This window comes from Mus caroli, chromosome 14, assembly GCF_900094665.2.
Source record: "Mus caroli chromosome 14, CAROLI_EIJ_v1.1, whole genome shotgun sequence".
Classification (NCBI taxonomy): domain Eukaryota; kingdom Metazoa; phylum Chordata; class Mammalia; order Rodentia; family Muridae; genus Mus; species Mus caroli.
In genome coordinates this window covers 29,327,079-29,339,949 of record NC_034583.1, presented here as the reverse complement: position 1 = coordinate 29,339,949, position 12,871 = coordinate 29,327,079, and the positions used below count along the sequence as shown (strand labels likewise).

Here is a 12,871-nt window from a genome sequence, read left to right as displayed (position 1 = left end):
TAACCTCCCCACGCCCAATTTCCTCAACTGTTAGATGGAGACAACATCCTCCTGTGGAGTGAATGCAGACATGACTGGGCATTGTGTGAATTTTAGCTGTTGCTGTGGGTTTTGGGTTTTTTTTTTCCCCCTGCAATAAAAAAAAAATCTAAATGTCTATAATTTCTGCCTTTAGTCTCCATAAAGTTTCACTGTCGCAAATTGAACCTATTGTTTTCAGTAACAGTTTAAAACCCAACGTTTAATCATTCATTTTTGTATAGTTATAAAACAAGTATGATTTCAACAGTGGTATTGGGTAGAAATTAATAAAATCAAGTCTTCTTTTACGTGTGTGGGTACACACATGTCATGGTATCCTGTGGGCATGTGACGATCTGGGGGACAACTTGAAGGACTTTCTCCTTCCACCAATGGGTCTCAAGGTTTCAGCTCAGATTGTTGAGCTCAGAGTAGCAAGCACCTTTTACCCACTGAGCCAATTTGCCTGCTGTAGGCTGTTGCTTTATTTCAATGGTAGTATTTTACAGTGTCTAGCGTCATTGCTGGAACAATAAAGACTATAAAATGAGTTATATAAAATGTGCTTAGTTGGGTATTGGTTCTGAAATGATAATGGGAAAACCTGGTTTCTTGAATCTTGATTACATATACTGGGTGAGTGTGTGATTTTATTTCCCTCGCAGAATAGAGTTCACACGCAAAACGATAGTTTTTTAGGCAAGACTGGAAGTATTTTAACATTTGATATCACAGGCAAAGAAGGGTTTTGTTTTTGCAGTTCATTTGGCAAGTCCTGTAGGCATGCAAATGTCAAAGTGGTATATACATTCAGTTTCTTCAATCGGTGGCAAACACCTTTGTCCTGTGCTTGGGGATTCTTTTTTTGTTTGTTCAGTCTTGGAAAGTTTCACACATTTGTCATAACTAGCCATTCATTCTTCCTAGTGCCCCACACCTTTGTGTGCTCTCACTTGGTCCCCTTTATAGTTACGAATAACTCAGAGTTCAGTTGCTGCTGCACATGTGAATGTGGTTATGTGACCACCCACACAGGCATGAGTAACCCAGCAACAACCATGTCCCTGGTGGAGAGTGGACTCTCCCTTAGCTACCCTGGGCTACCAACAACTTCTAGGAGGGTAGGGCCTCAAAGGTCCCTCCATTATACTGGAATTTTGACTGGTTGGATCTTGTGCAGGTAATCACATGCTGTGAGTTGATGCATATACTAGCCGTGTTCACAGCACTTTGTCCGGCATTTCTTTGCGCAGCCTGTGAAGTTCCCTGAGCCTTGGATAGTTGGAGATTGCTATAGATGACCCATGCACAGCCGAGCACTCAGTTACACTCAGTACTTTAGCCATTTGGAATCAGCATTTTTTTTTTTTTTTGAATCAGCATTAACCACTACCCACCGCAAAAAGCTTATCTGACCAAAATTGAAAGCTGCAGTAGTCTGTGTGTATTACATATTTGGGAGTTAGCTTGACATTTTAGAAAAACAGCAAATATTATCCCCTGTAGTCTATGATCTTTCAAGTTAAAAGCATCTACCTAGGATTTTAGTACCAAGTATGGAATCCCTCTCGTGGCACAGGCCTCATATTCAATCAGAAAGCCCTTGGTTACCTTCAAAACCTTCATGCCCATCTTTGCTCCAATGGCCACATCTTGCCCACGTTCAGTATTGTTGCATTCAGGGTCCAGCATAAAAGAAGAGGAGCAGCCTGCACATCACTTTCTGACACTGTAAGTCAGCCAACTTGTATATTCTAGCCATTTCAAAGTTGGTTTTTGTATGTCTCGTGCAATGTCATCTCATGTCTTATGCCGTCTAGTTTTGGTGAGCAACCAAGAGCAATGGCAACAGCTTGTTTGGGGTGTCTCCCAGGCATTCCAGACCAACAGCTCAAGGATCCTCAGCTTGTTATATGAGCAGCATTATCTACTCATTCTGTTCAAACTTCTTTCATACATGTTCAGTTACAAACTTGTTGGTTTCCATAAGGCTTCTTCATGTATCTTCAGTTTCTGGCTAGAACCCGCTATACACACTCCTTACAGACATCACCGTATGCTCACTTACGCCCAAGAACCCTATCCTCCCACTTTACCTGTAACCTGAATTCTACTGTCCCCTCTAATGGGGCTTTTTTCCCTTTGGTTAGAAAATCCTGGGTTTCCAAACAGCCCATATGTCTGCCATGCCACCTTCACATTGAGGAGCCTCCTTGCCAACCATATTTCCTCCTTCCCTGCCCCCTCCTTTCTTGAACCTTTCCCCCAGTAGCCCCTGTCTACCTATGTGTTACTATCCCCTCCCTTAAGGCAGCCAGTCCAATGGCTCAAGTCCAGCTTCCTGGTTTGCACATGTACTCCAGGTTAAACAAAAAAATTCAAAGTTAGGATCCACATAAGAGAGAAAATACGGTTTTAGGCTTTCTCTGGGGAACCACTTTAAGTTTTTTCTAGTTCATTTACCTGCACATTTCATAATTTTTCTATACTACTGAGAACTATTTTCCTTATTCAGCAGTTGATAGACATCTTGATGCCATTTCCTAGCTATTGTGAATCAGGCCTCATTCAGAACTGCCAAGATCAGGATATCAATGACAAAGGCTTTCTTGGCTCTGAGTAATGGGAATCCTTGGACACTGTTGAGTGTAAACTAGGAGAGCCACTCTGGAAATCAATCTGGAGGCTTCTCAAAAACTAGAAATGGAATTACCATGACCCAGTTGTATCACTCCTGAGCATATACCAACAAAGTGTTACATCCTACTACAGAGAGAGAGCTACTTGTGCATCCATAATTGCCTTTACCTATTTTTAATGTAGGATAGTGAGATGGCTCAGCAGGTGACATGCCAGGGAGCCTGGTGACCTGAGTTGGGTCTCAGGAATTCACATGGTGGAAGGAGAAAACTGACTTCTGTATGTTATCTTCTGACTTCCACGTGTGCCACTCATGTGTTATTTTAAGGCAATGAGGATTCAGAGAGCATTGGAGGAGAGCATGAACAGGTCAGAGCACATTGAGTAGGTTGATCTTAGCAATGCAGAGTAATTGAGACTGGGTAATGAATGGAAGTTAAGGGCTTTACTGGTTAATTTTATCTCTTTTCAAGACTGAAATTTGAGAGTCCTTGAAGGAAATCTCGGTACCCACTGTGGAAAGAAAGAAAGACATGTCATTCTGAACACTTAAAACTGATTGCCAGGAGCGATCTACTGGTTTTGAAAGAAGGCACTGGACCTGTACCATACCGTGCTTAAGGCAGAGACCTTGCTGGAGGAAAGCAATGTTAAGAAGTGTTGACAACACTCTGGGTCTTCAACAGCTCGAGTCACTCTTCAGATATCAGCACACCCAAGTGACTCATAAGTGACTTTCAGGGAATTGCTGTATCCATTAGATATTCTTAAGTAACAGTAAGATCATGGGAAGTAACACTTAAATGACTCAAGATCACCCAGAAAATAAAAAGGATTATCGAAAGTAGTTTTAACAAGTTCTGAGAAGTGTTGGTACTCTGCTGAAAACAAGAAAGTCTAGCTTTATCTCTACAGGCAGCGGGTGTGGGGACTGTTGACCTACTTAAAGAACTCAGCTCCACTATGCTCACTGCAGGACCCTAACCAAATTCTGTATGGTGGTTATGCAAACTAAAGTCTTCAGGACTCTACTTGTGCTGGCAGTCAAGTAATGCCACTGTCGGTATCTCAAAACTTAAGAATAATCAGCTGAATCATTTAAGTAGAACGATGCTTCCTAAAGCTGAAGTGGGGGTGGGAGGAGACTGTCAGGATGATTTGGTGGGTAAAGGCACTTGGGACCAAGCCTAGGACCCTTATGGTCAAAGGTGAGAATATCATCCTCACACAGGCATAGCTCACACAATAGGTACATGCGTGTGTTTATGTGCACACACATAGGCACAAAAGTAACAAAAATACTAAACTGCAGAAATTAAGGGTTTTTTTTTTTTCACTAGTAAATTGAGTGACAGGAAAGAAAGTCATTTGGTAAGGAAACAGTTTGATATTTTTTGATGTGTTATAATTGCCCCTGGGTAGTATTTTATGTATATGAGTGTTCTGCCTGCATGTATATATATGTGTGTCTCCTGGGTGTGCCCGGTGCCCTCTTTGAATCGGAGTTAATATGAAAGCCAACTGTGAGTACTCTGGAAGGGCAGCCAACACCCTTAACTGAGACCATGGGAAAGAAACGTGGGGAGTCCATTAGGAGAGTGAGGACAATGGGACACTTGATAGAAAAGCTCCTTGGGAGATGGTCAGAAAGACCCAATGACCTTATACCTTCAAACGCCCATGGCCCAGCATGCCTTGTCTGTAACCTTTACTCCTCCAGCTGAGTTGACTTTACCCCAGGATTGCCCATCTCCAGAAGTTCCACACAAGCCTTCATTCTATCTTAGGGCTTCGAGTTCTGGGGAAGCAAGGCAACACCTCGTCTGGAAAGGCTGCTTCCGTGTAGCAAGGAACAGAGTAGATGTCAACCAGATCCATCCTGAGCCTCCTTTACTGCTCTTCTTCAGTCTTAAGCAGAATTCCTTGCCTCTCCTGTTCTATCAATACCCTCCTTCCTGCCAAGGCTCACATGGGCTCTACTTGTTCTCATCTACCAAAACAACATGTACAAGTATTGTCTTGTTATAACTTTGAAGACCTAAATGTGTGTGCAGCGTATCCCTAGTGTAGCAAGATGTCTTAGTTAGGGTTTTACTGCTGTGAACAGACACCATGACCAAGGCAAGTCTTATGAAAACAACATTTAATTGGGGTTGGCTTTCAGGTTCAGAGGTTCAGTCCATTTATCATCAAGGTGGGAGCATGGCAGTATCCAGGTAGGCATGGCGCAGGCAGAGCTAAGAGTTCTACCTCTTCATCCAAAGGCTGCTAGTGGAAGACTGACTTCCAGGCAACTAGGGTGAGAATCTTAAGCCCACACCCACAGTGGCACACCTACTCCAACCAGGTCACACCCAGTCCAACAAGGCCAAACCTCCAAATGATGCCACTTCCTGGCCCATCACACAAGAGAAGAAAGTTCCTATTAAAGAAACATCAGGTGTCTTTTAACACAGGCAGTGTTTGGATACTGTTTGGAGACAGATTGTTATTGGAATAGAAAGAGCTAGTCATTCCATTTAGGGGTATACAACTTAAGAAAGTGGAATCAGAATGTTGAAAGATATTTGCACACTCATGTCCATGAGTGTGCACTGTTGACAATAGCCAAGGTAGAAAATCAAGCTGAGTGAGCATCAGTAGCTGAGCGGGAAATGAACATCCAACGAAATCCTACTAAACCTTGAAAAGGCAAATCACTAAAAACAACAACCTGAGGATTGTGTTGAATGCAGAACAAGGCAAGCAAAGAAACAAAAGAGATATGTGCTCATATGTGAACTCTAAAGCCACTAAACTCAAAGCAGCGAATGGAGGTGGGCTGTTTCCATCAAGAGCATGGAGACTGGCATCCTAGCTTCAACACCAGTCTGCGGTGCCCATAGAAGAGCAGAGAAAGGAAAAAATAAAAATTTCCCTGCAAGCTTTTGTGGGCTGGTAGAGAACACAATATTCAGAAACTTTATCATTAGAGGAAACCCCAATACCAACTGCTGCCTCCATGGAAAGACAGGGTAGTCCCACCACCAAGACTGTGGGAGAACTATCTGGCAGCAGGGAGATAGGAGGTACCAGCAGGAAGCTTCACCACAGCAGTGAGAGCGGAGGCTAGGCCCTCTTCAAAGGCAGGGATTGAGGGAACATCCCCAGAACCCCAGCACACACACCAGCCTTGCCCACAGCAGTATAATACCTCAAGCAGTCAAGACCAAGTGGACAGAATGAAGGAATCTGAGGAAGTTCCACTCGAGTTAGCTGTGAACTGTTAAAACCCTCTTGCTGGGCTTCCCCTGTGCATACACCCTGGAACTCTGGTGAGAACCACAGCTTTGGAGTCTGGCAAACATAGTTCCACTGGAGAGACCTCATGCCTTCCAGGCCAGGACTTCTTACATCCTGCCGAGGGTCAAGTGAGGGAGGGAATCTGATGTCACAATAAAGGAAGCTTAGGGTCTGAGACCTGCTGTCACCCTCCATTAGTTGCCTCTTGCCAAATACACTGGAGGGAGAGTCATTTCTGATCAACCATGAGGTCTATAAAGAAGAGGTGTGGGACTCAGGCCAGAAAGTGAGCAAATAGGGTGGAGAAGCTTTGGACAGCTTCTTCCTCACTGCTGCTCTGAGAAATGACAAACCTGATTTGAAACGTCCCTTGATTTGAAATCCCCTTTGTTTTAGGTGTGTCTCTGAAGACTTTCTCCTCAGGATGGCTGCCAGGTTTTCAAAATCATCTTTGGAAACCACTCAAATCTGGGTTATTTCTTTTATTTTTTTTCCTGTACTAAAACCGCATATGTTTAAGACTAACAGGTGTGCCCATTAAAATGCTTCTCACTTTCACCTCTTTCAGCTCAACATGAGATTCTGAATATTCTGAAGAGCCAGAGGTGTTTCTTCCTTTAAAAAAAATAAAATAAAATAAGAGGTTGACAGTTATCTTTAAAGAAAAAAAAATAAGTGGAAATGTGGAAATCCGAGAACAGCGATTGTCCCTGGGAATGAGCCTGTGCTCTGGGTTTATCTTATATACCCCCCTAAACTATTTTAATTTACACAATATATTTTTGTGAACATTTAAAAAGGAAACAGAATCCCAACATAGAAATATGTTCTTCCTCTGAAACCCCAGCAAAACCTGCAGATATGAGAATTCTGGCTTGTGTGTGTCAGGAAAAGCCCCCAAGATAGCTGATTCCTTCCTACCACCCTTAACTGAACAGTGTCCTTGTGGCTTTGCCCTACACTGAGGAACAGTCTGTGCTAGGAGTCAAAAGCCTATTTCCAGTTCCATGTTTGAGCGCTGTGAAATCCCGGGAGAATGACCGAAGCCTGGCCTGGTAGGTCAAAACATCTAGGCAGTACTACCCTACTTCCTGTACCCACTGAGCGATCTGAGCTCAGGAACAACTCCAGAGCTGGCTGGTGCCCAAGAGAGAGATGGGGCAGCCACTGTTGGAACAAAGCTGTGTCTTTTCTTACGGTGGCATTAGAGAGGAAAGAGCAATTTAGCAGGCAGAATGTAGGACATGACCTACAGTCCTACAGACACAGAACTGGAGCTAGTTTCTTTGGGTAAACTAATTGTAACGTTTTTTCACATCTCTAAAAAGCACAGACTACTGGTTAAAATGTCCCCTAGCCATTGATTTTCTTACTGAACCATTTTGGGCCTGAGCCTAAACTGCTTCTCTAGCAGGCAGCAAGCAGGGCCTCAAGGAACAAGTACGTTCCATGGGCCAGTCTCCAGCAGCAAGAGACTTGTCTGCCAGGATCCTGGAGAGTTGGGTAGAATGTGACACCCTATGGAACCTGCTAGGTTAGGATCCAGCCATCCATTCCTTGATCCCAAGAATTGTATGCCTATCAAGGCAAAGGACAGCTACCATCCCTCCATAAGGGCAATCTCAAATTCCATGTGTGTTCACACAGGAACTTCACATACATGAAGGCTCTAGAAACCTTTCTGATTTCCGAGGGGAGTTCCTGGAGGCTGGCCGACCTTCCAACACTCCATATTTCTTAAGTCACAGTCAACTGCTTTCCTGTGGAGACCCCTCCCACACATGTTCCTTGCGCTCTCTTGGCTGAAGAACATTTGCAAGCTTCTCAACTTCTCATTCCTTAGGTTCCGATATGGGTGTATGTTATGTACCCAGTTCCTCCTCTCTTAATTCACCTCCTCTTGCCCAGGCTTTTGTAATACTCAAAAATTAAGCTGTAAGCCCCGTCTGCTCAATGACCAGTTAACTCCTTGGGATGCTGGAAGTTGTAGTTCTTAGAAAATAACAAAGCCTCATGGGAAAGTACAGTGGCCTATAAGTCAGTCTTTATCAACCCCTGCAATTGTCTCGGGAGCCATTCAGCTGAGAAATCCCGGGGAATGGTCCTAACCAAAATCCATCTCTTGGTCCGTGTTTAATACTTAAGAGAGTTTGCTTTAAATTTGGCTCAAAATGGTGGAATTGGTTTTTCTCCAGCGAATCTCGGAATTAGCACCTTATTGTCAACCATCTCCAGAATGACAGCCTGACCTGGGCACAGGTGACAGGTGTCTTAGACTCTTAGCACAACCTAGGCATTACAGAGCTCTGTGCCACTCACAGCTGAACTGTAATGATGCCACAGGCCTAGTGTCTGCCTTACCCTCCTCTTGCTTCCCGGGTTCATGCATTTGTCTCCCAGACCTTTGCTGCTGGGACGAAAGAGAAGTCTGAGAGCTAACCATCAACCACACCAGGTGCTGGGAAAGCTTGGGAGGGAATAGTTGTGAACTTGGTCTGGAAGAAGGACAAGAGCTAGGTCAGGAGCTGACAGTTTGAGCAGAGCTGAGCAAAGGCTCAGTAGAGTGTGTGGCAATTGCCCACATACTATCTATCCTACACAGGCTAGAAATCCCCTGGCTCATCTAAACCTCAAGATCAGAGCCTGGCACTTACTAAGGCACTGTGGTGGTTTGAATATGCTTGGCAGAGAGAGTGCCACTATTAAGAGGAGTAGCCTTGTTGGAGTAGGTGTGCCCTTGTTGGGGTAAGCGTGTCACTATGGGCGTGGGCTTGAAGACCTTCATCCTAGCTGCCTGGAAGTCAATCTAGTTGTCTTCAGATGAAGATGTAGTATTCTCAGCTCCTCCTGCACCATGCCTGCCTGGACATTGCCATGCTCCTGCTTTGATGATAGACTGAATGTCTGAACCTGTAAGCCAGTCCCAATTAAATGTTGTCCTTATAAAGGGTGCCTTAGGTCATGGTGTCTATTCCCAGCAGTTAAACCCTAACTAAGACAGTATTGTGCTTGCCCTGTCCCTCAGGGAGCTGTTTTCCATTCAATCCCTATGCTTAGGCCATGTGTCTTAGAAACCACAAACCATTCCTAAGAGAAAAAAGAGCCCTAAGTGTCCAGCATCTACCTACACAGCCGAAAGACACCAGGGCTACCTTTTTCATCTGTGGTCCAGGAAGTCCACCACAACCTGACTCGCCATACTGGCCCACTCCTACCAAACCTTATCTACAACATCTCTGGGTAGCCTTCTCTCCTTCCTTCTCCAACTGACTGTACATTATCTTTAATGGACATTTGGCATGGTTCTATGTAGTATGGCAGTCATCTCTCTTTGCACAGCAGTCTCTGGGGTCAGTCACAGTATCACATCCCAGTCCAGAGCATGTCTAAGGGATGAGCGATCTAGCTTCCTGTGGCTGGGAAACACTCCCTTACCCCTCCAGTAGGATTCTCCCAGATGCCATGCCTGGCTAAGGCTGGCATGTAGCACTCTTTTTATTTAATCACTTTGACAGTTGTTCCCCAAGGACTAGCTTCAGTCCCCACATAGTTTAACAATGGCATAAGTACCCAGCTTGGCACAGATGACTTCTTGGAACATGTCCTCAGGCAGCTCTGTGTCCACTTTACAGATGGGCAGCAGACTCAGAGACATTTAATGATGACAAGTTCAAGATAACACTGCTGATAAATGTCAGGGAAAGGATTCCAACCCAGGCCATTTGGCTCCCCCTGAGCCTTTGCCTTTGCTTTTATGGCCCCTTCCCCAGCCACATTTACAAGAGGGCAGGAAGATCTGCATTCGGTGGAGTTATTGCTCACTCTAAAAGTTAACCTTTAACCCTGGACTGTGGCTTTTCGCTACACAAGAGTTTCTTTTCGTAACCACTGAAGCCAACACAGGACAGCTTTCAGGGCTAGACATTCAGAACTACATGCAGCCAGTCACCTAATCCTTCTGACTTCTTGAAGAGCTGGTTTATTATCCTGTTGGGAGGGGCCCACTGTACTTATGAAACTTCTAGGGCTGGGATGCCTTGCCTATAGGGAAACGCCTCTTTCTGCCACCTTAAAAATGTCTTCAGAGGCCAAAGGGAGGTCTTTCGTGGCACAGCTTCCTCCCTAGGCGTGAGACTCCGGCTCCTTCACTATGAGACTTCTAGCCCTTTCCGGTCTGCTCTGCATGCTGCTCCTCTGTTTCTGCATTTTCTCCTCAGAAGGTAATCTGCCCCTGGGCATTGATTCCGTGGTCTGGGAAGGTTCCGAACAGAAACTAGTGGGGCATAGGTTCCAGCAGACAGTCCTGAGAATTATGCAGCTATTTTGTTCACTACAGTGCCCAACAAGTAGCTTGGGGACTTCAGACTTTATAGCTTTTATGCACATCTCCCGTTCCCAAAGATGCTACAGGCCTACTGTGTAAACAGAATTTTGGCACCAGATGTATAAACGGAAGACATTGCAGTTCCAAGGTACAGTAAAAGGGAAGGTGCGGTAGATACAAGGTAAGTACAGCCAGAGGCATCTGGAAGAGTCTGGAGCAGAGAGAAGAAGTAGTACACTAAACATAGCCAGCACACAGAACTTGATCATGAGAGAAAAAGGGAAGAGGAAGGGCAAGAGAGGAGGAAGACAAAGAGAATTTAGGCTAAGGAAACCAAGAAAGAGAGGGCCAAGAGAGGAAGACAATAGACATCACACATACTGAAATGTCATGCTTACGTAGGAATGAAAAGTTGGGAAAGAGAATCCCGTGGTTTGGAGAAGTTGAGACTAGAGGGACAGGATGAGAAGAATTGAGACAAGTTGTTATCCTGAGAATTCCTGGAGCCTGTATGCACTTTGGTGTCCTAGCAGGCTCCACAGACAGCCATTTGTCTCTTCTGAAAGTAATAAGGAAATGGCTGCTTTGATTGAGGAAAACATGTGCCAGCTTTTGGGAGAGTGGAGTTTCCTTTGGACCTGACAACTATATAAAGTTGCATACAGTGTTGCATTTGTAACAGTGTAAATGAACAATTGGCCATCTAAACTTGAGTATTTCAAATCCTGCACAGAATGCTCCACATGCAGAAAGAATGAAGTTATGTACAATAGGGGGATATATGTATGGGAACATACATGGTCTTTTCATCCCTGTAGAGAAGAATATTTATACCTGCTGCCTTTAAGATTTATTATTTTATTGATGTGACTGTATGTGGATATGCCACATGTGAACAGATGCCCTCAAAGGCCAGAAGTGGGTGCTAGACTTCCTGTGGAGTTACAGGTGGTTATGAGCCACTGGACTTGAGTTCTTGGAACCAGACTTGGGTCCTCTGGAAGAACAGCAATTGCTCTTCAAGCCTGAGTCACCTCCCCATGCCCCTACTGCCTTTCTTCATTCTAAAAGCTGAGTATTGGAGCATTTTTTTCCTACTTAATCCTCTATTTACTTTTTTCATATTGATACTTATGATTTTAACTCTTAGTGGACATAAAAGATTAAAAAAAAAAACTCCCCTTACCATATTACTTAATCACCCACGATAGTGATGATTGACTTCAGTCCTGTGCAGGATCCTCCCTGAGTGATCCGGTTACGGGAAGCATTTGCTTTTAGTTTTGGTTGTTTGATTGGTTGTTGTTGCTCAAGTTTCTACAGTGAAAATGCACCTTCTATAAAGAATACAATGACTAGTTTCTTCAACACAGCCCACAGCATTGCCATTTAACAAAGCCTTATATTGGAACAATTTCAAGGTCACCAATTTGATTCTAGTGGAAATCAAATGGGTATGGTGTCTTTGACCTTAAACCTTTCCCCCCATTTAGGATTGTATCCTGCAGCTTCAGGGCATAGCATTCCTCAACAGATATGTATGTGCACAACTTGACATCCTATGAGTGATCATTCATGAATTCATGTGCACATGCGTGTGCACCTATATTAAGTATGCAATCACAAAAGCTTTGTGTATCTACGATGTTTCCTGGATTTAGGATGTTTTTCTAAGACTATAGATCTGGGTTGTCAGTCAGAATTAATGACTAAGCACAAAGGCATTTCTCCACAGTGCTAAGGTGTTTTCAAAGCATCATGAGAAAAGAAATACTCAGAGGACACAGTGACCTCCAAGATTGATTTTGTCTCTGGAAAGCCACACAGCATAGGCTACCTCTTGCCTCCCCTCGACAACCTCATCCTGATTTTGTTGTCATTGGAGGTGGTTGTTTGTTTTTTAACAAATAGTCTTTTTTTGTTGTGGTGGTTTGTTGATTTTTTTTTTAACACAGGGGTTCCTTGTGTAACCCTACCTGTCCTAGAACTTCCTCTGTAGACCAGGGTGGCTTCAAACTCACAGATCCACCTGCCTCTGCCTCCTGAGTGCTGGAACTAAAGACATGTGCTACCATTGCTGAGCTTTTAATGAATATTTGTAAACTCTGGATCTTGAAGCTCCCCCAAGTCATCCTTATACAGACTGGCCCCATGCTGGTCCTGGCCCATTAAAAAAGGCTCTATATTCCTTTTCTTCTCAGGGACAAGGCATCCTGACAAGTCCTTGAAACCCAGGCGCTGTTGTCACCCATCTCCTAGATCCAAGCTGACAACCTGGAAAGGTAAGTGACCTCATCCTGTCTGGGCTGGAAGTGGGAGGATTTCTAGGGTGGCCAGGGGACCAGCCAGTTGGCACCTGGTTTCAAGTGTTAGTACAGAAGGACCACATTCAATCTCAGGCACATAGAGTTTAGAGTCTCCTCAAGAGACAATAATTTAATCATTTAAAGATGGATACTTTCTGTCAAGAAAAAGTAGGTATAGGGGCCAAGCATGGTGGTACATAGTAATCGAAGAAGAAGAAGAAGAAGAAGAAGAAGAAGAAGAAGAAGAAGAAGAAGAAGAAGAAGAAGAAGAAGAAGAAGAAGAAGAAGAAGAAGAAGA

At 44.1% G+C, this 12,871-nt stretch overlaps 1 protein-coding gene across 1 annotated transcript in view; it reads left to right on the top strand.

The window, feature by feature from the left end:
• Positions 1 to 10,040: 10,040 nt before the first annotated feature.
• C14H10orf99 (chromosome 14 C10orf99 homolog) overlaps positions 10,041 to 12,871 on the top strand; it is a 7,697-nt gene continuing 4,866 nt past the window's right edge. The window contains exons 1-2 of the mRNA XM_021182698.1: positions 10,041 to 10,163; positions 12,469 to 12,549. Of these exons, the coding sequence (XP_021038357.1) occupies positions 10,094 to 10,163; positions 12,469 to 12,549 (151 nt within the window). The 5' untranslated portion in view covers positions 10,041 to 10,093. The remainder of the gene's footprint in view (positions 10,164 to 12,468; positions 12,550 to 12,871) is intronic.